At 33.0% G+C, this 27168-nt stretch overlaps 1 protein-coding gene across 1 annotated transcript; it reads right to left on the bottom strand.

Annotated features, from left to right (window-relative positions):
- On the bottom strand, positions 1 to 27168 carry LOC132550699 (ALX homeobox protein 1-like). The gene is made up of 4 exons (XM_060214791.1): positions 26928 to 27168; positions 22666 to 23006; positions 913 to 1047; positions 1 to 297 (listed from the first exon to the last, which is right to left on the bottom strand). The coding sequence occupies exons 1-4, from the start codon at positions 27166 to 27168 to the stop codon at positions 1 to 3; spliced, it is 1014 nt and encodes a 337-aa protein (XP_060070774.1).

The following is a 27168-nucleotide window of genomic DNA, read 5'->3' as shown; positions in this document are numbered from 1 at the left end:
TTACTTTCCATATGCACTAAATATGCCCATAGCAACACTGTGTTCATGCGCTTTGAGCCGGAGGGAAGCTATACTGCTCGTCCGTCGCTCACCGTTCTCACAAGGGTCAAGGGGAGGCGACTGAGCGCCATGCAGGGCCAGAGTTGGAGGTTGGTGCGGACCGCCCGGATGTGAAGCAAGATGCCCAGGATGGGCAAGACCCATGAAATTTGGCACATTCGAGTGGGTGACCATGCAGGTTGAGTTTTGCATAGTGTACGGAATCTGTGGGTTACCGGCCCATGGGTTATGTTGGATCTGGAAATAAGGATCAACAAACATAAAAATAAACACATTTTTTTCTAATACATGTGGCAAAGGTATTTTTATTGTTTCATAATTTGTCTGATGTCAATGAAAAACAAGCATCAATAAAGCAAATTGTTTTCATTCATTCATTTCATTGTTTGCATTCCATTCCATGAGCAAGTCACTAATAAAATAATGCATTTCCGTCGACAATGTACAGGTAATTTTGAACTTTACGAAATTCTCACAGATATTCTAATTACCTCTCATCAATAATACCATTATTTGAGATCAATTCTTTTTCAAGCCATAGCAAAATTTAAGACTTCATTTAGCATTTTAAAATGTAAACTCTGATATCTTAAAATTTTAAGTTAAAGGGTATTTGAAGTAATACATATTTGGTTATGTTTTAATTACACATTCATGTATGTTTCCCTTTCATTAAACTACAGGACTAGCTAGCTGCTAAAAACTAGACATCAGAATTAAATTGACTAAAATTTTATGCAATATCACTGAATACTCTAGAAAAATATTTTTTAAGCGTAAAATGTCAGTGCCGCAATTTTTCTTAATTAAAGCAATCAATAATTAATCTTGACGTTATACAAATTTTCGTACCTGAGAGTAAGCATCATGCCTGGCACCAAGGGGCATGTCATAGGGGTTGGCCCCTGTAGTCATCGCCCTCATTGTCTGGATTTGTCCATACCGTTCCCTTTTCCTCCATTTGGCTCTTCTATTCTGGAACCAAACCTGAAATATATAAAGAAAATATATAACTACAAGTGAAAAATGAAATAATAATTTCTTCATTAAAACAAGACAATAAATAATAATTAGATCGAAATAACAATCTCAAGATATTTTCAGTGTCGACTTTATTTGTTTTGAAACTTAAAAAAATGGCGTTGCAAATACATTTGTCATAGTTATTTAGTAATTAAATCACTATTTCCAGTTGAAAAGTTTAAAGTATCTATACCTACTAGTTGTTATTTATCAATATTATTTCCCGTTTACGACTTCAATTCAATATTTCTTTCTGCCAATTATTAATATCATCAACCGTTTGTATTTGATTTACTATGCTAGAAACGTATAAAAATTTTAAAATACCAGTCATTATGTTTGAAAATATATATATACAACAAATTCTAGTTAGTTTCTGATGTGTTATTGAACTTACAACCAACATTAATGTATACGTCCAGTTTAAAATTTGTAAGTATTTTTTATGTGTAAGTCTGAATGATTCTTAGTACAATAAGTTATTCTAGACCGAAACGAACATACTTAGAGTCCCCTGCATCTAAAATTACCATAGCTTCCATGCTAGCTTTCTGTTTACTCACTAGTGCTGACAAATTCATCTTCAGGTTCATAATATGGTGTGAGACAATGATACAATTACCAATACATCACATTGCATTATCTTTAAATCTTAAAAACTGAAAGGTATACTTTGTGAAAATATGGAAAATCATTATCTATTACTAACTGTCATTCTGAAATGAAGGAAAAGCGGAAAAACTTAGAGACAAGTAATCGAATACATACTATGTACCTTCGAACATTCCCTTGTTCTGTTAAGGAACATTTTTCTATCGTTCTTTTATCATAGTTATCATGAGCATTACAAACATTCAATTCAGACGTTAGTTTGTATACCTTTATTTCTGCTCAAAGTTTTGACCTTTTGGCACTTTCCCCGGAACATTTCGAAATATAGATGCCATAATATTTTCAACGCTGACATATTGATGAAGAAATAAATATTTACATCATTTAAGATTATTTCAGAAAATGTTACCATGATAACCGAGTTAACTTAATTCACTAATTAAACGTGAATGTAAGAAATAAATGAGTGTCAAATTAAACTGTGCCTGAATGCCTTCATCACGACTGACATGTACACGTATTACTTGCATATAACATACGATGTCCATTAGTTGCTGATTAAACAGAATACTTTTATTTTCAACGGCCACATTTTCCACACGTGTTACATACACCACTGTATAGTCTACGGACCAGCCACTCCCTATCTATGCCAAAGACCGTGTTATAATGAGAAAGATAGATACATAGGCGGCAGACTCGCAGTCCACGTATTTGATAAGTTTAGTTTGACCAACATAAACACCATGGCAGCCGCATCTGACGGGAGCAGCGTTAACATGGCCATTCAGATGTACAAACAATAGCGCACTCCTTGGAAGGAATTAGACTTTATTGAATTTGGCAGCTAACAGGGGTTTAATGACGGACGATAATTGAAGCCAAATGGAAGGTCGATGGGCTTTGGACCTAGGTGTCAATGACGAGCACCTGTCAGACGCCATTGAGGATTGGTATATGTTACACACCTGATCTACTTTCGTTTTCAGTATAGAAAACCCTGAAGTAGTCAAGCCATATGTTGCTCTTTAACTCTTTGATCTGTTAAACCATAAAATAGATATCGTTTGTCTCGCATACTTTGTTACTTAGAACTACAAGTACAGTATCAATTTCGCTGCTTGCATATTTGGACGAGCACTTGAAATAACAAGACACGATTAATTGTTTTTGTTACAATAATATCCCTATGGCATTGCCCAAACCACAAAGCAAGAAAGCAAAGTAGACAGTGTTTTAATTTGACGGGCAATGCAATATATTCTTCAAACAGACATCAGCTATCCATTGAAATGATGCTGTCAGTGGAACAATAAAATAAATGGTAATTCAACTTTATATTCCATACACAAAAACTTTCAACAAGAGCTTTGAAATTTTAAGCCAACAAAGAGAGCCATGATGCTTCTTGTAAAAAAAAAGATGGTATATATGCAGAATGCTCAACAGATAAAAAACATTCTTCGAATAGTACAATAAAAATTGATAAAGCTTAATTATGCCATATAATTCTAATATTCCTCAGTACTTTTGCTGTGTATAAAAGTATGGTGTTAGCAATTGAAACTGATTGTAAAGCATCTGTACTTAACATTTAAACCAACCATCACAAATGTAACAAAATCCCCACAAAAGTTTTGTTGTAGATTAATGAATGTTATGAGATAAAACAAAAGTGTGTCTCAGAGCATATCGACCACATATTTACAAAAATTTAAAAAAATCAACATATATTTGTACTTTGTGTGAGCGGTAATAATGGTTTACTTCACTCGCAAATGAGTCATCAAATTGTTCTCTTTAGATTAAATGTTTTTTGTTCTTAGTAATTCTGGTATAATGCAGTCTTTTTAGGGAAATATATGAACATAGTTGCATTTCATATCCGGCCCTCTTCTTACAGGGCATGTGTTTGAATATCATGAAAGCTCATTTGCAACTGTCGCTTTCCATTCATTATTTATGAAAATCCTTCCGAGAATGTATGAAAATATAAATATCATAACTTGATGCATTAACACGATGTCAATCTCTGGCATCTACAGCGCATCTTGCTCTCCTTTTAAAATTTCAATAAACTATAATATAATTAGTTTTTACCGGCGAAGATAAAATACTAGTTAGCATTGCGGAGCTTAATGTTTATTTTTCTTACAGACAGAAAACATATCAATTTATGAATTTCGTTTTCCTTTCAGTTTTTTTTCAGATAATTGTTGTATATGTTGCAGTATTTCATCCATTTCACCATATGGTTTAACACTTGTAGTCCCTTTCATACATCTGTTCATATTTTCCTTCAATTTCAGGTTGGATAACTTGGTTTCAAATTCATTTTTTCAGTATCTCTTGTACTTCTAGATTTCAGTTCATTTTACCTTTTAACTTATAAATTTAATTTCATATTTATAGGATCACAGACAATACTAGATTTCATCCAAAGGTAAAAAAGTCATTTATTATTGTCTATATCTCTCTTTCCTGTATGTTATGTTAAGTACGTTTAGAAATAAAAGCATGTTAGTTTTATTTTAATAACCAGTGAAAAAACTATTTTGTACATGTACACGTATGGAAACATAGGCTTTTTTTTCAAAATAAAAAAGGAAATGTTTTAAGCAAAACAGGCTTGGAATGAGTCAGGTCTGAAAAAAGGAAAACTTCACGGTTAAAGTAAAAGGCTGAAGCATTTTTTATGAAGATGCATCATTCACATTTGTAATAAAACGAAAAACCGATTTTTCCGTTTTCCCGTTATATTATTTTCCATCTTCAAAAATAGTAATATATAAAATACTTGAAAAATAACAAGAAGAGTAGTAGTTATCTCATTTTTTCATGAAAAAGTTTTATAGAATCCCACGCAAAAGATTTTATATAATGTAATATGTCGTACTAATGTTAACATAATCGATGCGTTCAAATAGTATCAATGAATTACTTCAATATATAAATAAATAAAGAAAACATATTCTTAAACCCTTATTATCATACCTTACATTATCAGAATACAAATGAAAATACGTCATCAAAGGATATAAATTATTTTTCTGTATATCTGCCGTAAAATCAAAATTATTGAGAGAAAAAATGTCTTCCCTCAAACTCGGGTCTATGAATATCTCTTTATCGCGTAAGGGGGAACCAAAGCATGGATTCCACGTGTAATTTGCGAGTGGGTGCTGATACAAGGCACAAGTGCACCTCAAGTGGCGATAATGATCGCCTATTCTTACCACTTTCGCATGTGGTAGAGAATATTAAAAAGTAAAGGGACTCTAACGACGCAATGCTGGGGAGAGAATACCGAGGTAATGCCAGCTAGCCACTTAGTATCCCGCCAACTGAATGTCCCGACTAGGTGTTAATTCCATTAAAGTTTACAAGCTGTATCATCTAAACCCATTTTACCGTGAGAACACAATATTTTCATATTTACGCAAGTTAAGATTCTAATCGGATATATATTTGTATTATCATAATTGTTTCGGCTTTTTACGAACAATGTTAAAAGGATAAAACGACATATAATTTAATAGAAACGTCTTAAGCATCCTTTAAAAATCGAGCATATGTAAGTTGATAGGAGATGGTAAAATTATTTAATCTAAATCCCACCAGGAGAATTGACAATTGTCTGACGCCATAGCAAGATAATTACTAACCTCCTAGGAAACGCTCCGTGATATCAACTCCATCCAGCTCCAGTGTTATAAGTGATATTAACCCCTCTGTTTAAAATGCATAAACTAAACAACGTAATAATATTATGAGTTATCTAAACTGATGCCACAGTTCAAAGATTTGAACGCAGAATTCATTCAAAAGCATATTTTTTACAACTTACTTTTATCAGGTATATTCATGGAGTATATGTTTTTATGTTATTTTACGTCATACATGGATCAGAATATGCACACGTGATTTGATTTTCTTACCAAATCTTTAAGATTTCAACACTGTTGGCCCTATAGCATGATTAATTGGTCTTTGTAATTTTCATCATTTAGCGTATACCCTTCCTCAAATATGACAACTACGAAATTCACTTGTTTTTCTTTGTAAAAACACCTGTATTAATGTATATTCGTGTGGTTTCCGCTAAACGACCACTATGAACTTATCATTTTGTTGTCATAAATTATCACTTAATACAAAGACACAAAAATCCAATTCTACTTAGAGCAGTCGTGTAGGAAAAAAGTATTAAAATATTAAATGAGTTAAAAGGTGTGTTATTCATTGATTTATTTCTCCATCAAATAAAAGGACTTCAAATAATGACAACAGGCATTGTTAATACATTTATAAATATGCTGGTGTGAGAGCCTTTTTGGTACTTTTTCTTAAAATGTGCGTCTTTAGTTTATGATAAATGAGGCAGCTTTAATAGCACGCGATGTCCTCCTGCTCTATAAGGAATCTGAATTCGAAATTGTTCAAAGATATTTTTATATCTTTTTGTTCGTCAGTGCAAATAAAACTTCTTATTTGCTTTTTTTTATTTCATTAGGTGAGTATCTACCTTTAATGTTGTTGAAAAGATCAACGTCGAATACATCGATGAAGCATGAAAAATTGCAGCATACCTTATTTCTATTATCAATTGTGACTAATTGAAAGAAAATCATAGAAGAAAATGCATTTTAATGAGTTACCATATAGAATATTTAAAATGGATTTTAAAAGCCAAAAAAAAGCCAACTCGAAAAAGATGTTTGCTTTCAATAGCCATTGTTTCACATCTAAACCACAAAAACTGAGCTTTCTGATACAAAGTATTTTTAATTTCTTTTATTTCATTATTCGCCAATGCTTGCAAATATAAGAACCATTTCCGAAAATAACAGGAAAAAACCACGACAAACTTGATGTGCCCTTGGCGAATTATTTCTGGAACAACATTCATGTAACACAGCAAATATGTCTGTATTTAATACGTGTATTGCATTTAATGTTCGGAATCAGCTACATGTAGGAAATTTCTGCTTAACGCTTCTTGCTGTATTACCACAAGCCTGTTTCTAGATGAATAGTCACTCGTTTAGTCCTCCTCGCGGTAATGCAAAACGTTCTTGGTTTGGTGGTAGTGCATTAGTTGTTATCATATTATGAGAAAAGGAGCTGAAATTATTGGATTAAATGTCAGAATTTTCATTGTTTTGTGACCAATCTCTAACAACATACTGTTATCTTATACATGTTGTTTTGTTGAAAATTCTTCCTATTTCCCATGCCCCCGTTTAGACTGATTACAATTTCCTTTATCACTGCTATATCTCTCGAGCTCCAGATAAGCACCTTTAAATTTGTCTCGTAGATTTTAAGACAGACACAATGAAAAGTGCGTATATTTGCATTGGTGGGCGATTTTCAAAGGTTTGGATTGTAATAGTGCTACTTCAAACACAGGAAATGCTTCATATCACAAACTGTAGTCCATAAAAGATATCGTTCATCAAAAAAGGCATTACGTCGCTAAAGGACTTAGCAACTAGAATAAAAAAAATCAGAAAAAAACACAAATCATAAAAATCTCCATGGGAGACTCAATCCTATTCTCTAGTGTAAACCCCACAATTCCAGACAAAAGCCATTCACTGATTACCAATCCGAAGTATAAAGCAAAACCACCAGATATTAACTAAGACTTTTAAATAGTTTTAAACTCAAGTGAGAAAAATTAAAGTACTTAAAATATTGACTTAACGTAAGATGCATAACACCAACATCAAATAGCAAATATGATTATAAATTAAATGTAACAAAGTGCTGGGTCCTGATTTTGGTAAAAACTCAGTTCTAATGTATGATGACGGTTGGCTGGCGACGCCAACATGTCTGCAAACCACCCAAGCAGTCAATACAGGAACGATGGAATCATGAACCCAGACCGCGGATACCGCTATTAATTAGATTAAGAACAAGAAATCCTTCCTTCTACCTTGAGAAGAAATACGCATACATGAATTGTATGAAGAAGTAAAAAACATATTGTGTTGGAGAACGGGTTAAAGTACATATGGAAAACAGCAGATTTACCGGGCAAAGCTCCGTTATTTATACCATGACGATTAGGCTGATGGTAATATAGCCAGCATCCATGAACAGTCTATGCAGTATAGTTATGGGCGGTATTACGAGGTCGGTTAGCGCTATACACATCAAAAGGCAGTCTCGAAATACGATATGATATTTCATAATTTGTAACGAGCTAAAGAAAAAAAGTTAATTAAATCTCAGCAGTGTCTCTACATTCAATGGGAGTAAAAATGCTGGAGTTATCTGGAGTCCTCACGTGTTATCAACAGGAACACATCGAAGCTGGCGAATTGTTAACAATGTAACAAAATAATCTCCCGACAACATGAACTTACATAACTGTTTCAGTTTTTAAAACAGGGCTATTTAATGTTCCGGGAAGTATTTCACGAGAATGTTTCCTATATACTTCACAGCGGATGCTGAGGGATAACATACATAATCAGTGAAAATTAATTACCTGTTTATGAAGATATCATCAGCGACCAGTTTCTCCTTATCATAATATGTACATTTCTCAGACGTTTTCAGAAATGATGTCATACAAACGATGGCAATGATGTCGATTATGTTTAATTATGTCTGCGCACGAACATAACTACGTGCTTTCATTTATCTTACAATGAAGGTAATATTTTTTTAAATAGTGAAAAGGTTAATAAAACACAAGTTCTCGATGTTTTTTTTATAAAAATGGTCGATATTCAGATTAAGAGATTGATTGAATTTCGGGAAAATGCGCGTCTTCACTTGTTTCTGACATTCACCTTGATTTATTTACAGTCGCCTTATTTGTTTCAACAAATCATGACCTTGACTACACTGATGAATCTTAAAGGACTAAAAGGCAGTTTCATTCATTATTTGGTGCCCATGTTTTTGCCGTAAAATAATTAATTTCAGAGATTTCTAAGATCGTTGATTTCGTGGGTACTCTGTAAATCAAAATAATTTATTGAACTGTATCTATCATCGAAATAAGTGTCAACCAAGCAGTTTTTAACCATGAAAATTTACCTCACCAAAATATATGATTTTGCAATATTGTTTTACGTGCAAACATGCGTCACTGACTATGAATGCAAATTACATTCTCAATGTATATGCACGTCAATAACTTCAACTTAGTACTCTTTATATCCCTTTCATTGAAATTGTTTAAGAATACATAGATTATACAAATACATGCTAAATATACTGTTTTATCTCTAACACGAAAAATTGCATAGAATTTAAAGGTGAGCCTTTGCTTACTTTTATCATTAACTATGCCAATATACGGAATTTCAGTAAACATTTGTTTTCGGAGGAATGAATACTGACATGAAAAGTAAAACTAAATGTATATATAGATTAAGTAGTCACTAAACCTAGTCGCTAAACGAGTACACGAAGAGGACGTTAACTGCACTCTTAAACAGGTATGCTCACATGAATACCCAAGAAAGAAACAAAAATGAACATATATCAAATTTTGAATTTTAAAACAAGCTGAAATCATTTGTATAAGTATTAAAGGATACACTAAAAAATTCTTCATCAGGTTTTGTAATTATATAACTTATTTTAAGTGAAAGTCAACGTTTATCGTTTATCATATGAAGATAATGTCATAGAAGATAAGAATTTTCATAGATGATAAACGTGAATTTTCGAGTGCAGTACAGGTGTCAGGTTTGTATTTCTTACCTAACTCTTGGCGCCGGGTGCATGGGGCACATTTGGAGATCGACGGCGACGGCTCCAAGAACCACGATGCCATTGAAATGCCACACAACTCGGGCGTCACAGTGCAAAATTATTGTAAGAGTGCACACTAATGATATCTAGTCTTAATTTTAGGCAATTAACAATACTTGAGCTAATGTTTACTGAGCCTCATAACTATCTGCGGTATTTTGTTAACGTTACACGCTGATACCAACATTTAAAAGAAATATCAGCATTGAAAAAAAATTAACTCTATCACCATATAATTAAGATTAATTTAGAGATATACCAATTAGTTGGCTTACATCATTTAATCCATGCTAACGAAAGTAATCAACACTTCGCTAAAATTATAAATAATAAATCACATTACCAATATTACTCCTCCTTAAATGACCGAATCTATTTACAGGACGTTACGCAACACTAATTCTACTCCTTCGCGTTGTACGGAAAATCTCTCGAAAATGCAGTCACAATGCTAGTTCATTTAAAGTATTCGCTTTGAACAGCGTTATCGTATATATTTGTTTTTAGTTCTGTTATTTGACAATTTACATTCTTAGAAAAAGAAATAGTTTACTAAAACATTGAAATATCGAGTCTTGCGTCATAACTTCAACAGGGCACCCATGTTCCTGAAACCTAGTCTATGCTCAAGCATGCATTACATTTTCTGCTGTAATTCGTGAACAGGACATTAAAACAGAAATTTAGAACAGATTTATAACCACATTTTCAACACAATACTTCTAAAAAAATTATAGCTTGAAAAAAATTGAAAACATAATATAACTAATGCAGATAAAATCAGCATTTGTCCATGCAGTATCTACCCCTCAATGTATCTAAAGGTCCTATAAACCTGAGTGTCTTTTGAACAATCTGTTGTAGCAAGGGAACTGTTTTATGTGAAAATAACATTGAATGATATAGTTCTACAATTAAACTTTCCTTTTTCCAAATTATGAGGCTAGATAGATATTGAATACCTGTAGTAATTTCCCGAATACTGATAGTCTACAGTGTTTTGGTATAAAGTGATGCCCATTTTACCTTAACTGGGTATCGTCTATGATATCAGAATAATTTGTCTTTGACTGAAAGAACTTATCGACTGATATCGAAGGTTCCTGCCCACTATTCATAGATCTGACGTTAGACTACAAAGACTTAAAGCACTAACACGACTAGATAATATCAATCATGTTTAATATTCTATAAAAAAAGAGTGTGCACTGTATAAAAACATACAAAGTGAACAGCATATTTTGTTATAACATTAAGAATTAGATACGGTGGAGCTAAATAGTGAATCAAATAGCATCATACAACTGTTTCGTACTTCTCGAAATCGTCAGTGATACTAAGGGTCTAAATTTCGAAACCAGTGATGCGAGTGAAGAAATGATTCACCCATTTCGAAATATCTGTTTCATATTGGCAATATGAATAAAACATCATATATATATACATATATATGTATATGTATATATATATATCAGCTATACCTGCCATCGTTACTGTAAAATGCATGATGATTTTCTAGAAACGAAAAACGTGTTTGTCGATACGTCCCTAGATTGAAGGCTTGCATGCGGATAGTCTAAGTTGGCATAAACACCATTACATTCCCGCTGTGTTCGCAGTGAGCAACGAAAACTACAGGATTGCTGTGAATTAATATCAGGGACTTAAGAAACTTAATGAAGTTCTTCAAGTAAAGAGAGAAATCAAAGCCTTATCTTGATCCACACTCGAGTTTTAAGTACCCACAGTTAGCCCAATAGGGCCATCCCCCGTCCCAGACATGTAATCACCCAGCGGCACTGCCAGGACAAGGCCTGCACTAATGCTCCTGAATTGCGTGTTAATAGTATTAAATAGACTTACATAATTATGCCTGGGAAATTTAGCTGGATAAAACCAACGAAGAAGTACATAAAAAATATTCCTTATGTGTAATTTTATACGCAGTGTCAAGCAAGTGGGATATCTGCAAAAAAACACGTTCTCTTTTCCTCTCTATACCTATAATTCTTTTAATCTGACCAGTAAGGTCACCTGATTCGAAGTGGCAGGATGATCACTAGGCATCGTGGATTGTCCAAATGTCGCTGTGTCCCGTTCTCGGGCTCCATGTTACGTGTCGTCAAAAATTTCAAAATAACCAAAAAACCACAGGCAATTTAGATAGTCCAGCGCTGGTTATATTTTGAAATAAATAATAGTTTCCTTTGATATCAAAAATTATTTAAAGTTTTTTGTTTTTTACTATTAAAAAGATGTAACTTCCGATCTACACCGAGAGGTGATATGCTATCAGAAAATAAACAGGAACACAGTATATTACACCACAGTTCGTCTTTCTATCGCCTCTATGATGTATCAATGTCTCTTTTGACGCAGATAAATTGTGCTAAGTCATTGACCCAGGGTGAAACACTTTTACATATCTTGTAACAGTAGTTATCTCACATGCATTTTACCAATCGTGTTTAAATGTACACCAATATAAAGCTATTTTTGATAAAGGTAATTAAACTATTTTCTCCGGTAAGAGATCGGTGGAGATTTGACATAAATCGTAATGGAAGGAGAGATAGTCCTCGAGATGTCCCTCTCGTGCGTGGTTTTATAGTGCAAAAGGCACCAACGCTGTTCTTTTCTTAACATTTCCAATTATAAAGATTAGTATCAGCCAATTGGCGAATTTTATGTTAACAGTTTTATCAATTACAGCATGTGAGGAATATTTAAACAATGTTTATGTTCTCTTGGTTGTACCGTAAAGGTATGTTTTGTATATAATTTACAATGAAACGATTATTGAGTGAGAAATTAAATTTCTAATATGAAAAAGCTCTTCGTGTTATCGCCTCATATGTACATATTCATGATATGAAATCCGTTTGGGTGGTGTTCCATGCACTGTAGAACCCCAGAATGTAACTAGAATATTTTTGGTTCCTGATGAGAACAGCTTCATTTCACGAATAAAGGAAATATATTTTGATGATTTGTATGACCGAAAAACGAAAAAGAAGAAAATTAATAAAGTTTTTGTTTTGTTTTCGTCTTTTGTTTTGTTTGTTTGTTTTGTTTTGTTTTGTTTAATTGCAATTATCTCTAGAGAATTTTACCTCCCGAATGTTGATTGGTGACGTCACAATCAGAAGTAAGATTTTTCGGTGTATCGTGATTAATAATTGTCATATTAAGAGTAGAATCAGCATGAATGTCAACCTAGAATAAATGTACCAAACATTTTTCCACATTTTTTGTATACATAAATTATACTTCACAATTAAAACAGAGAGAAAACTGGATTCTTAATTATCTACACGGTTAATTTCTAATGCAACATCAGTATAGAAAAAAGACAGCCACAGCATTAACGAAAAGCTGTTCAATTATTCAATTGATTATTAGCAAGAAGCATAAGTATACGTGAATACTGCACATCTGTGCATGAAATTAAGATATTCACTTCCGTCATATCAAGAAATCTTGTTTTCACCTAATTAACAAAAAAAACATAACTGATTACTGAATATGTAAACATAATTGGTCTTATTTTTTCCTGAATTCCATACCCTCTACAGATCCAGGGACAGAACAAAATTGAGCAAGCTATGGAAACGGGCAACTAAATTTGGTATTACTTCAGGCCAGGAGAATTATCAAGTGAGTTATGTTAAGAAGGCAATGAAGAAATTAAAATAAATATCCAGCACTTATCCAATCACGGTACCTATTTTCTTTTTTCTTCTTCAATCTTTCTGCTTCTACGTGTACCTTTGAGATGTGGTTAGCTGGGTACCCGTTTTCATATGACTTCGCTGTGATTCTAATAAAACGGTCGAACCTCATCTAAATATTTGCTATCAAGCTGGATACTGGTACAGAGCATTTCAGCTGTTTGGTGGTTATATAAGGACTAGCAATAGAAATACAACCATAGAGAACAAAATGTACAAAAATCCTCATGTGTTACACCCATACATTGATATACTTGACAAAATCGTAATCATGCTGACATTTTCAATAATTTTCATACGAATGTTTACATCCTAAATTCTTAGTAATAAAACATACCGTATAATATAGTGCTGATTTTGGAATGAATAACATAAGCGTAAACAATATTGTGGAATGTCACCAAAAATGAAAAATGTGCAAGGTCGGAAAAAACTTCAAAATCTATGTACATTCTCATTGTTCACGTGGATTATGGATGGATATATATATTAACCTTATGGCCAATTTAATTAGATATAGAGAAGTTCATATCAATAATATCTCAAGACCAACACAATTCATACCATCCTTATAAACATGACAAATCTCTTGTTGAAATAAATCCATACTTGAAAACAGAGTATGTCTAAATTCAGATGCAAATACTGGAGCTTGTTAATTCTATATACAAACCTTAATATGTCGATAACGATTTGTCGTAGTATAGGGGAATGGCTATGTACATGTATGTAACATTCCTATCACACGAAAATGGAAAAGTAAGAGAAATCACACTTTATTTTCTCACTATTTGCCTGTTTTTATAAATACATAAATCAACTACAACTATATAGTTTTCGTGGCGGATTGACACTGACTGAAGTGTGTGAAAGAGTCTGGGAATCAATACGCACGGGCAATGTTAATGTGTTTTACTGCATGAACCAAAGAAACAAATCTTTGGTTGCGTCCCGTTTGATAAGAAACATAACTATAGACATGATTGAGTTCGATTTTGAAGTGAAAAAAAAAACCACATGATTTGTCCAAATAATGCACTAAAATCCTTTACACAATTTCATTTTATACAAACAATGTACATCTAATACTTTACAGAGATTTAAGAAAAAGAGGCTTTGAATTTATAATCATTTAACATAAAAACGTGCAGAATGTCACAAATGTAATCTAACGGTTGTCGTGTTTGGAGGCAAACAAGGCCATTTCCATAATCCTTCAGTCTGATGCACAGGGGGAGAATAAACTTGACTAGCGTGGAACAAAGCCACTGTACTGCCGACCGGGGAGCTGGGTACACGATGCTGGGTAGTGATAGATGTTTACAACAGTCTTGGACCTTATTTGTTGTCTTGTGAAGTGTTGCATGGAAGGCCGGAATAAAGGGAGGCAACGCTTTGGTTGCAAAGCCCTCTTAATCCCTCTTAGGTTTGTCAGAGCAGTATGCAAATGAGATCGTGTAAAAAACATCAATGGATACCGAAATAAACTAAAGTCACAGAATCTGGAAAGGCATGCCACAAACTTCAAAAGTGATTCATAATATATCGACTACATGTAGCATTCTCGGTGCTCAAATACTGAAGGTCAGGCAGACTGCATCTGCGGTAGCAGTGACCTACATTTCTTACGCAATCGAAGATTATGTTCCTAGTCAATTGCTTTTATCTATCTTAAGTATATAAATCTTAAATATCGACCATAGGGAATCTTTTCACACTCAGTAGTTCGTGTCCTTCTTCTCTGTACATGATAGTCCTTAGATTTTTGACCGTGAATTCTATGACGTTTGACACGGTATATCGGTAGGTTTGGATTCGACTTCCATCAAACAGGTTATAAAATATTGAATAAACATACATATCTTCATCTTTTAATGACAAAGTGTTTGGATAAGAAAACAGTGTACACGTGTATTGAGACCCACGTGTTTTCCCCTTATTCTTTATGTCTGATGTTCTTTGTCTATAGATTAGAATAAGATCGTACTCCTACCATAACCCTCTGAAATCAAACCATACTGTTGTGTAATTTCAGAATTCTGTTCTCTTTGCTTGCGACGTCATATGAAGAAAGGTAAGCTACCTTCTATAAATTTCTTTATTGATGTCCGAGAACAGCTAGCTACTTTTGTGTATTGTCTGTGCTCATTTTGCGTGTGAAACTCAATCAGAGAATTTTTTCGCAATATCCCTTCGTAAGAAAAATATGGCTAATTTCTGGGAAATCCGGCGTTCATTTAAAAAATTAAATGGGACACAATCAATTTGTTGTTTTACCTTCTAGAATATTATTTACAAATTTTGATAAACAGGTTTTACAGTTTAGTATATAAATACACTCGTGTTACGTAAGGTATTGTGCTAAGAAGGTTGACTTGAGAGCTCAAAGATAACCAAACATTCAGTCCGCACGCGACATTGATGATAGTATTTACTAAAATGATTAAAATAAAAATAAACAATAAAAAATCAGCATTCACTGAATGAAACCTTTCATTTCTTGATTTTTAGTAAACTAAACTTATATTTCAAAGAGAAAAGTTAAATACATATTTCGAAAATGTTGAAAAAACTGAAAAATGTTTAACACATTGTTGATACTTATAAATATGTACATACCTTGTAACTATCTATCTCCATAGAACTACATAATCGTAAACGTTTTACCTACTGTGTTTAACTATTCTCCAGTAACACACATGTAAACAATACACAGATATCAAACTAAATATTAAAATACTCATAAAAATTTATTCATCTCTCCCAAGATCTTTATTTTCGTAATATACACTTTTTGCAAGCTGGAATATCCCTAAAAGCATCTTTTAATCAAAGTTTTGAGGGAAAAAAATTTCAACCTACATTTTTTAATGTCTGTTTTGGGGCATTACTTGATAAACATTTAATACAGAGATTGTAGATATTGGATGAGACATTATTTACGAAACAATCAGAAAATTATCGCAAAATATATTGAGAATTATCTCGTTTCTACTGATGGAAATGGCTTCGAATAGTGAATGACCTCCATGAACATTTTTTTTTCATTTACATATTTTATGTACATCAATTTCATAACTTAGTATGATATATTTGCGCGGAAGCGTGTAACAGATAAATAACATACAATTTGTATCTCACTGTTAGCGAGGAATTTTATCCGGTTCTCGGCGATATCAACCAGAATATAATTTACTCTAAACGATGTCCTTCTTAGGCTCTTTATAAATAACACCCAAGAGAGAGAGAAAAAAATCTTATGTAATTCTCTTTTTCAACTGATGGGTAAAATGATCCTGTATTTCAAAGTTATGTTTTTATCAGATAAAGCAAGCGATTTACCTACCGTAGACGTCCTAGGTCTGATAACGTGATACAGTTAATCTATACCGCCGCGGATTCCGGGAGTATTACTACAGCGTACAACTCCTGTGTCCTCAAAAAAAAACTAAACCATGGCATCGAGAATTAAATGTATACGGTGATATAGATAGTGTAAAAACAATACCGTGAATGATGTTTAATTCTCGGGGTGGAAGACCATTAACCCGTAATGACATTATGATGGCCGTACTAAAAAAACAAGATTTCATCGTATGTTTCTGTGGAGAATCCCAGAGAGTTCACCATTTTACAGGAATTTTAGGCGATGCAAGATAATGAAAATTTTATTTTACATTTACCTACCTGTGTTCTGCACGTGCCCTGTGCATAAGATGTACTTTTATATGATTACTTTCGTTATTGATTAAAGTCGAACTTACAGAAAAAATACATATCTTTTCTTTACACGACGGGTCACCCATCCGGATTTTACGCACACCGGAGCCGGACCAGCGTTTACTTGCCACCCTGCGGGCACTGTTCTACAAACTCCTATATCTATTCATTACAAACTCCCTGGCTGACAACACAAGCGTAATTGATCTGCCAATTTTCATATTAAAATAATTGAATTAGCATAACAGGATAAGTATCTGTGGTATTTAATCGTAGAAGTCTCTTGTTAACGTGTGTTTATTGCTGATAAGCTGAGACAAATGATGGGAAACGGCATTTCAGAGGCGCGTCTGATTTCACTTTCACCACCCATACCCAATCGAAGGTGAAAATGATTATTTAAAACTCTTAATGGCAGGAATTAAAGATGGCGACCGAGATAAGAGTTCGAGGATCAATTAGTAAGTGGTACAATGTAGTGTTGGCGTAATTACATGTAATGGCGGGTTTAAAATCAAACTGTTGGTACCCAGTAAACTTAGGTACATGTCTAAGGTTTAATTTATAAAATTTTGATAGATGATTAATCGTTTCGGATGGAAAAAGAAGTTACATTATGACACAGTGGTAGGTTCAACAGGATTTATAAACTTATATGATGTTACGGATAAAAAAGATTGGGAAAAGAGAAAAAAACGTTCATTTCATCGGAAATATTACATTCACACGTCAAATAATATGTAAACTAATAAAACGAATCGCGTGCACTTTATGGCGTAAGAAATGAAGCCATTAGCGGTGCATCCAACAAAATGGCTGTTCCGTGTGAAGGGTTGCACTGTCGGTAATCAATAATTTAAGATAGCAAAACGAGTGGAAAGTGTGAATATACGTCGTGATAATTTACATTTGACTGCCTTTGATACTATTTTTAGTTTTCTTTAAAGTTTTCAAGTCAAAGATTTCCTATAGTATTATGAAGTGTTTGGTAGAAAAGTTTAACCATCCAAAACAACTGAAGTACCACAAGACAGTGCAGAGTTAACAGCTACAATTACAATAGATACAATAACAATACATGTAGTTTACAGTGGAAATAACATTTAATCAGAATATACTCGTGTTACTGACGATGATACTGATATCAATGGACTTGTTAACAGAATTAGAGGATTGAAAATTGAGTAATATTTACTGGCACTAATTGGATTTTTGATGAAAATCAATTTGATGAAATTAGCATTGCGATCTTAAAATAGATTTGACTGGAGGTTTTCAACCCTTTTGGACAATTTAAGACATCTAACAAAAGAGTAATGATGATAGAAAGTTAAATGGGACATTTATTTATCTATCTATAATCTTACGTATTAGAATCAATATTGCCGATGACCGTTTTTACATTTGGTTAGGATACTAAATGATCTTGTCCCTTTAAGCGAGAATTGATATTCTGTGTGTAAGAAATTGATGATGAAATCTGTATTCTGATTTTTGGGACGTAATATTCTTGACGTTTAAAAGAAGACGCTGTGCTTTGGTATACAAAATACAAGATGTCCAGCATTCTTGTAATTTTTTAGCAAACGAATATATATAAATTAATGAAATTTCCTCGGTGAGACATCATATCCTGTCACTAAAGTTATTATTTCTAGTTTCAAACTAAACCACATAACAAATCTGTAGTCATTTTGATTCTGAACACTGACAACCGATACCAGTTTTGGTAACTAGTGTTGCACATACGAATGGGCGTGTCCCATTAAGACCTAATTTATTTTGAATAAAATGTTTTCAAGTCAACACAAAGGCGGAATTCGACACATTTTGTAAGCGTACCACAACATATGGTGTGAAGCGAGCGACAGATTAACAAAGAATCCCCATCGTAATTAACTCAATGTGCCAAACGGACATCGACAGTGTGAAGATGTTAATGATTAAATAAAGTGTTAAATTTTTTTTGAAAAGATAATATTTGCATTATTTAAGATATTTTTTCTGGTTTTTATCATAACAAGAGAATTTAAGCAATTTTTGAAAATAATATTTATTTTTTTCGGCATTGTGTTCGATATAATCTGGTGTTTTGTATTAGAAAAATATGTGTATCTGTCGAAGTTAGTGAAGTCATGCCTTGTGAATCTCAGAATACAGTATAGAAATATTTATAAATTATACATTACAAATTATAAATCTATATCATTAGCGCAAACACATTGTTACCAAAATACGTATTCGTCTCCATGTTGTTGTTCACTAGTTAAAAAACCCATTTGTAAACAGTTATGACATATGTTTTATTTATTTCCTATTTTATCACATTACATGGAAGGAATAACCGCTATAGATAAAAAATCGTGACTTTCTAAGATTAAAAACGGAAGTTCCTGTCAATATTGATAGATTTTATTTTATGTTTCATTTTTATAATATTTTTTTCATCCCTCAAAGTTAATTTGAAAACATTTCAAAATTTTGATATAAAAATGTGATAATCTTTACATCTTTGATTCTAAAACCAATTAAAGACATATTTGCTGTCTAATATTGCCGGAAACCTTCTTATATGCTGTATTTTTCGGTGTTTCATAAAATGTATACGCCCTCACCATGGCATTATAACAAAAATACTTATATGAACGTGATAAAACATAGATTCATTGCAATGGGGCGTGATGTTTTTAAAAAGCTTAAGAGCAATTTAAATATCAAACATAGATAATGTCTTATCAATATACTGAAAACTAGACAAAAGAAATTCATAAATAGTAATTCTATTTTAATGCTATATTTCGAGGCAAAATCTCAATCGCACAGCACTGAGCGATCGATGCAAATGCCGAACTTAAAAAGCATTTAAATATTTATTCCAAATTGAGTGAGGTATTCCGGGAGGATTTGCCGAACTTAGTGACAGCTATATTTCTATGAGATTTTGAATGATAACACCAACTCCTAACAGATCGGTAGATGTTTTGAGAGTTTTGAGATGCGGAGAGGAAGAAATTCCAAACATTTCGCTGATATAGGTTTGACGCAGTTATCAGATAGCGCTGCCTGTACCCGGTTCTCTGGTAATAAAAACATCGCATATAAACATCAAATTTAATTTCCAGATTTCGGTATCTTTAAAATCAAAGTCGAGGGTTCCCGCCATTTGTATGTATAGAGTGGGTATGAGACGAGGCTATACGGGAGACAAAGTTTCGGAGACACTCGATCGTTTTTATATCTTTGTACCAGATGACTCTAAGTACACTCTAAACTCCGGGAGTGGAAGCGGACCGTAAAACTTTACAAGGGTAAAAACATAGGGGGTCTGTTAATTACTTGGTCCGAGAGCTTCGTATATAATCTGAATCAGCTGGATGGAGACATATGTATCTATGGGAGCTAGCGCTAACTCGTGTCGACAATATTTACACATGGGGCTTATACCAGACCCGAATTCAGTCCTCTTCCCTTAAAACAACGGAGTATTTCAGGGGTCACAAAGCGGAAGGGCAATTTGATCTCTAATAAAGTTAGCTTTGCCGTCAAACTAAGGGGAACATCGGCACGTGTTGTAGGAGTGAAGTAAAAAAGAAGTACTTATGTCAATAAAATGGACACTTGAGTTTGTTTATTTTACGCTCATGTTGTATCCCATCGTATGTTATTAAGCGGGGTTAAACGGTGGACACGTGTGTATTGTCTTATTCATTAAAAAATTAGTAAAATAGCAATTCTTTAAATTCTCAAAATACCGAAACATATTGTCATATTACTAGTTTACGTTTTTATCTTACTTAGAACAAATACTATTTTTTAACAATTCCATGAAACAGACGAAACGAATCAAAGGACCAACTACATTTGTATAACGAACAGCCAGTAAAAATTAATAAATCTCTGCAATAGGCTAGGAAAATGTCACTTTATTATTATTACTTCGTTTTACTTTCCTTGACCTATCCCCAAAAATCACAACTTTTCTTTCTTTCTTTTTTTTCCTCTTGCTTTATTTATTAATGTTGAGTGGCACACGATCTGAGACATTGTATGCAATTTGTAACTGTTACTTGATTTTGACAATGCATTTCTTAACAAACCCTATACATATAAGTTATATGCCAGGCTTTCTAGAGTGGGAATCTTTTGCATAGATACACATTTTACTTTGACGTAGTATACAGCGTTAAGGAAATATTTTTCCACATACTTTCACAAGAGAGAAGTTCCCTTAAAAAATCTCCGCATATTAATAAATTATTTTCTGCTGATGAAAGACCATCCTATCACAGTACAGTACATAGTGTACGCGTGTGGTTCTATAGGGTATGGTCCAGTCACCTTCAAGTTCACTTGACTAATAACACACAAGTTCACTTGACCAATGACACACAAGTTCACTTGACTAATAACACACAAGTTCACTTGACCAATGACACACAAGTTCACTTGGCTAGTAACACACAAGTTCACTAATAACACACAAGTTCACTTTACTAATAACACTTAAGTTTACTTGACTAGTAGCGCACAGGTTCACGTGACCAATGACACGTAGGTTCACTTGACTAATAACACAAAAGTTCACTTTACTAATAACACAAACGTTCACTAGACAAAAAACACCCAAGTTCACTTGCCTAATGACATAAGTCACACAAGTCACACGACTAATGACACACAAATGCACTTGAATACTGTACCACACAAGTTCATTTTACTAATGACACACAATTTCACTAGATGAATGACACAACATTTCACGTGACTAATGACATACACGTTCACTTTATCGCAAAATACACGTGTATCAAATTTCCTTTTAAAAAACTCGTTTGATATTCAAAACAGTGTGATTTTTATTGCATGATTAGTTCTTTTATATTTTTATTGCAAAATTAGTGTAAGATTGGAATGATGCCAGGTATACCGAATTACTCGTCCTAAGTTTCCCTGATGCAAATAATTATCAAATCTTATCATTTTTTCTCACTTTCCTTTTTTCTCGTTTTTCATTTTTCCAGATAAAATCAAGAAAATACACATTGAACGTCAGTAAGACAAAAACTGGGTATTGCTGTAAAGTATTTTTGAATAACACATTTTTTATGAAATCTTAATCTAAATGATATTTCAACCTTCGGAAAGCACCAGATTTTCTTTTATAGTCATTTACGAACAGGTGCGCGGTGTCAGAATGTAGACTGAAGCTGAACCCACAGAGATTAAAGCGTTATTGCCTCACATCATGAAAACAAATATAATATTATTGAATTATTAAATTATTATTTATCTAATAAGAATTGATAAACTATGCGATAGTTAACATTTTCATGATTTTTATGTTGAAATTTATACACTGATGAAAACAGAGCTCTAAAGTACAAGTCGTTACAACCAAACTTTTATACACTGTAAAAAGTTTTAAATCTTGTAAATGCATGATTTCCTCAAAGATCCACAAAAACAGCGCTGAACTTGTATATTCACTGCTTCTCCTCTTTCTCTCTTTCTATCATTTCATCCTGTCCTTCTCTCGATTAAACAAAATACGTTTGCCAAAATCTATCATTGTATGTATATACATGAAAGTATGTTTGTATGTCACGTGATGTAAATGTGCCGTTTTTTCTGCAATTAAATTAATGATCAATTGATAGTAATTTGTAATTAAGTTTATGCATATTAAGATAAATGGTCTGTAAATCTCTTTTAAGATAAAATAAATAAAAATATATACCTGTACTCTCGCCTCTGTCAGATTACATCTGAGGGCCAATTGTTCTCGGGCGTAAACATCAGGGTAGTGTGTTTTCTGGAACACTCGTTCCATTTCTTCTAATTGGAAGCTTGTAAAAGTCGTTCTATTTCGTCTCTTTTTACCCTTTTGGTCGCCACTTTCACTGGAATCGTCCTTTTTATCATCGCCGTCTTCGTTAATATCCGATGATTCTTGTTTACATTTGACTTTGCTGTCGTCTGCTGGAGATTTGTTACAGTTCGTTTGTCCGTTCGGCTCCGACTTGACGCGCTCTTCGGAACTCCTCATCACTTTACTTTCCATCATATCTTGATCCATATCTATGTTTCAATAAAAATAGTGTTCCATAAAAAGAGAACTCTCAAACAAATTGTTTCGAAATTAAATTAATATTTTCACAATATACATACTCCGGAACAAAAATAAACTAGCAGGTACAATTATCCCCGAAAAATATCAGTGAATATATCGTTTTATCTAAATCTATATGAATATTTTAACTCTTTTGACATGTTTGTCCATACACTTCGTCATGGCAGCGAAAATCTTCGGAAAAATGAACGATATTAGTGAATTAAGTAATTAACGCTGTAAAGTGTAAGGACCACAGCACCGTAGTACTAATACAATATCATCAACATTCGAAAATCAGGTTTTAAAAAACAAAATATTTGACTGTGTTCGTTATCAAAATCAACCGCTACATAACTTAATTAACTATCTATTATCACCATGCGTTCTCAGTGTCCCAAATCTAACGTGCAGATACACGAACGTATACCGTGTTTTCAATCTCGTGCCGGAGAACGCCTATCAGATGGTATGGGGGAGCAGAGCTTTGCAGGAGTTCATTAGCATAAGTAGACTACCAATAAAAACTAAACACCATGAGAATGCGTTCGGAACTACCCCCTACATATTCTTTATCCCGTTAAACGTGCACCAGGGACACTAAGCTATATGTCACTACACTGCCTCTGCAGTACATAATTTTGTTTTGCAATTTCATAAGAATCAAAATAATATTGAAACAGGCAACAGCGAGGAGCATGCTTGTCAAGGTTGGAAACCCTCTCTAAATTGGCTAGCCTAGAGAGATCCTTATCTGATATAACTTGTTTATTTGCTGTTAAATGTCCGGGGTTTTCTATTCCCTCACAGTCAATACACGTTGTGATGTTAATAACATGGAGGTATTCGCTTAGAATAATAACAAATTTTATTGTGATTTATTAATAGACTTGTAAATTTTCATACGATGGTCAAAAATGTCGATTTTGTCTTACTTAAAGTGATGGTCAGTCTGGGATTGATAAACATAGGTTTGTAACTTAGAATCGTTCTGCAACTGAGCTTTAATTAGAACTGCTACAACAAACGTCAGACATGTTAGATGAATCAAAATGATTGGACAGTCCTAAGTTTCAGACAACCGAAATCACACTTTATAAAACAACAAAATTTGACGGCTGAGACAACAACTCTGAATAAATTGATATCTAAGAAATATTTTTCATATAAATATAAAATACTATTAACATAACTGATGTGACGTTATCTTACAGTATGCTTTATTTAACTGAAACATATCACCTTATAATATATATACAATAAAATATATTCTGATATATTCCTCTTTCTCCAGTTCTTATCTCCAGTTTTCATTTCTCATAGGAAATTTTTTCTCTTATTTTGTTAATACGTCATTCACCTTAGCCATCGCTGAGCTTTAAATCTAATGAAATGGGTGTAATTTGTATCCAATCTTTTTGCTTCACTTTTGAGGTAATAAAATATATTAAAACGCTTAAATACTAATATCAAGTTAATTATCTTTCATAATTGGTATAGTTTCCTGGCACGATGGTGGCGAACTGACATCGGATATGAATATAACTCTAATTTATTGATGTAATAGACAGATACTGCCCTTGTGTTTTCCCTAACGATAAAGGTTGCTTATGTCTGTCTTCTGTTGATGGCGATACCTCTTTGTGTTGAATTTTATGATTTTTCAAACTTTCCTGAATGAATATTGTATTCATAAATTATCGAATTTGAGTGAATCCATTACAAATATGGCATGTCCTAGTGGTGTACTTATAAACAAAAAGTAATTTTAAAAAATATAAATATATATATATATATATAGGGACATCATCAATCACATATTCCACAAAAAAAACACCATATTGACTGTTGTTGACAAAATCAGAGTTTTTAATATCAAATATCACTGTGTTGATTGAATAACGCTCGGTATCTGATTTTAGAGTACGTGTTTCCACTGACGTCAATGCAAGTGTCAATTTCATGTCGTTTTCCGTTTTGGCAACTTACATATTCAAATTATATGGGCATTAACTTCAATCAGCAGTCGTCAAGATTGTTTCATATTTATCGTCATAGTTTAACTTATAATAGTTCCAGGTTAGTGTCGAAAGTTTAACCTATTTAGCATTGCTCTCCTTCTGGTTTTAAAGAGGAAAAGTTTGATAATTTCAATGGAGAAAAATGCTGTTTGCTTTGATATTTCATACATTCATTCATTTGGAGAAGCCATTTATAAATTGTAGAAACTTAACTGACTAATCATATTGTCATATTTTATGCCATTCGTTCCTTCATTAGTGACGTGAAGAGATTTTTTCATAAAATTGAAATGTTAAACAAATTTAAATTGCTTATCATATCATTTAAGACCAAAAACTTAGTACTTCCTGTGTATCTTTGTAAATCCTTTTCATAACAAGAATATTATCCATATTGAATTTATAGTAAAAAAATAAAAGACGTAGGCCCTCAGATGAAAACGTCACTTTCTATTAAATATACTTTCCGTACAATTTGACCAGCTTCGTTTTTATGCTTTGCACGTCCCTGGAAACATATGTACCCACTTAAGATTGACTCTGCTTTAATGAAAAACATACACACCTTCACAGCGGTTTTATTTATTTTTTACTTATCAAGATACCAAAGACCATTGACCAGTTCCAACAAAGGTATAGGGTGTTATTTCCTGGCTGATGTATATAAAACTATGTATAGATATTTTGGTTTCAAACATTTGACAATTTTATACCCAACTTGAAATTACTGAAGTTGAGAGATGGACAAAGGATAAAAAATACTATGTTTCAAATGTATAAATCGGTTGTTGTTATTTTTTTTAGATTGACAGCTGACAGTCAGATCTTGTATTTCTATTCTGTAAACGTTTAATCGGTTATATGGCCTGTTAAATGTCGATGTCATTTGTGCACCGAATCAAAATTTTAAAATTAAATTTCAAGTGGAGTCACGCTTTAAATAGTTAAAGAGGAAGCAACAACTCGGAATTTGACTTGTTATTTAAGTTAGAATATTACATATCCGGTAAATAATTTATGCTAAATTATTAATTCATTATGAATGATAAAGAGTAAATGATGAATAATTATTCCCCATAGAAATATTTTTAAAAAAAATTACCTTTTCATTTAACGTATGCATCTATTCAACGAGGGATTCAAAAATGAAGAGCAAAAATATTTCACTCGTTTTCTCGCCCTCTTGATTTAATGAAACGGCATTTAATTATTGAACTTTCAATACCGTATAATTGAAAGAATATAGCTAAGAACAGAAATATATCACTGAAAAAAATCATTATTAAATAAATGCCATTTTTTTTCAATTTATTTTTGTTTGACTGGTCTTATGTAAAAAAAAATCCAAAGAGTTATTAAAGTCAGAGAAAAAAAGTCAATGAAACATATCTATTAATTCCATTAGTCGTTTAATAAACTACGTTGTTGTAATTGGACTTAAACCACCTGAATCCGTAACGTTATCGATCACACACTGGTGTCAATTTAACAGGACTAATTATAGAAATTTAATTGCAAATTGGGTTTAAAACGAAAATTGAACTAAGTCGATTTTGCAAAATTATTGACATTGAGTTAGACGGTAACTTTGATTTTGACAATAACTTGGCCGGTATTGATATTGACGGTAACTCTGAGTATTGACAATAGATTGACATTTAATCAAACTTTGATATTGACAATAGATTTGACTGGTCAGTATTGACAATGATAACTTTGACGTAACTGATAATATTTTAACCGATATTGACATTAAATTTGATATACATTGGCGATAACTTTGGTCGACTGATGGTATTTTTGGCTTGTATAGGCAATACACTGATATGTGTGATATCTTCATAACGTTAATTTGATGTCGGTGCTTACCTTCCAGTCGCTGTAAAAGCGGGTCTCCTCCACGACCCTTTCCGGCTAATATGCCCTCAATTGAATGATGGTTTAATAATTCCGGTTTGCTTTGCTGATTATAGTCAGCATTTGTCCGAGGATTGTGACCATTGTCCACGTAAGGTCCGTTGTCAAGAACTGACGCACGCAAAGAGTCCGGAATACGCCCATAAGCACCATACATTTTCTCTAACTTCACTTCGTAGTCGCGTGAATCCAT

Source organism: Ylistrum balloti, unplaced genomic scaffold (genome assembly GCF_031769215.1).
Source record: "Ylistrum balloti isolate Yb309-2 unplaced genomic scaffold, AGI_CSIRO_Ybal_v1 Utg370140, whole genome shotgun sequence".
Lineage (NCBI taxonomy): Eukaryota > Metazoa > Mollusca > Bivalvia > Pectinida > Pectinidae > Ylistrum > Ylistrum balloti.
This window is presented reverse-complemented; position numbering and strand designations above follow the sequence as displayed.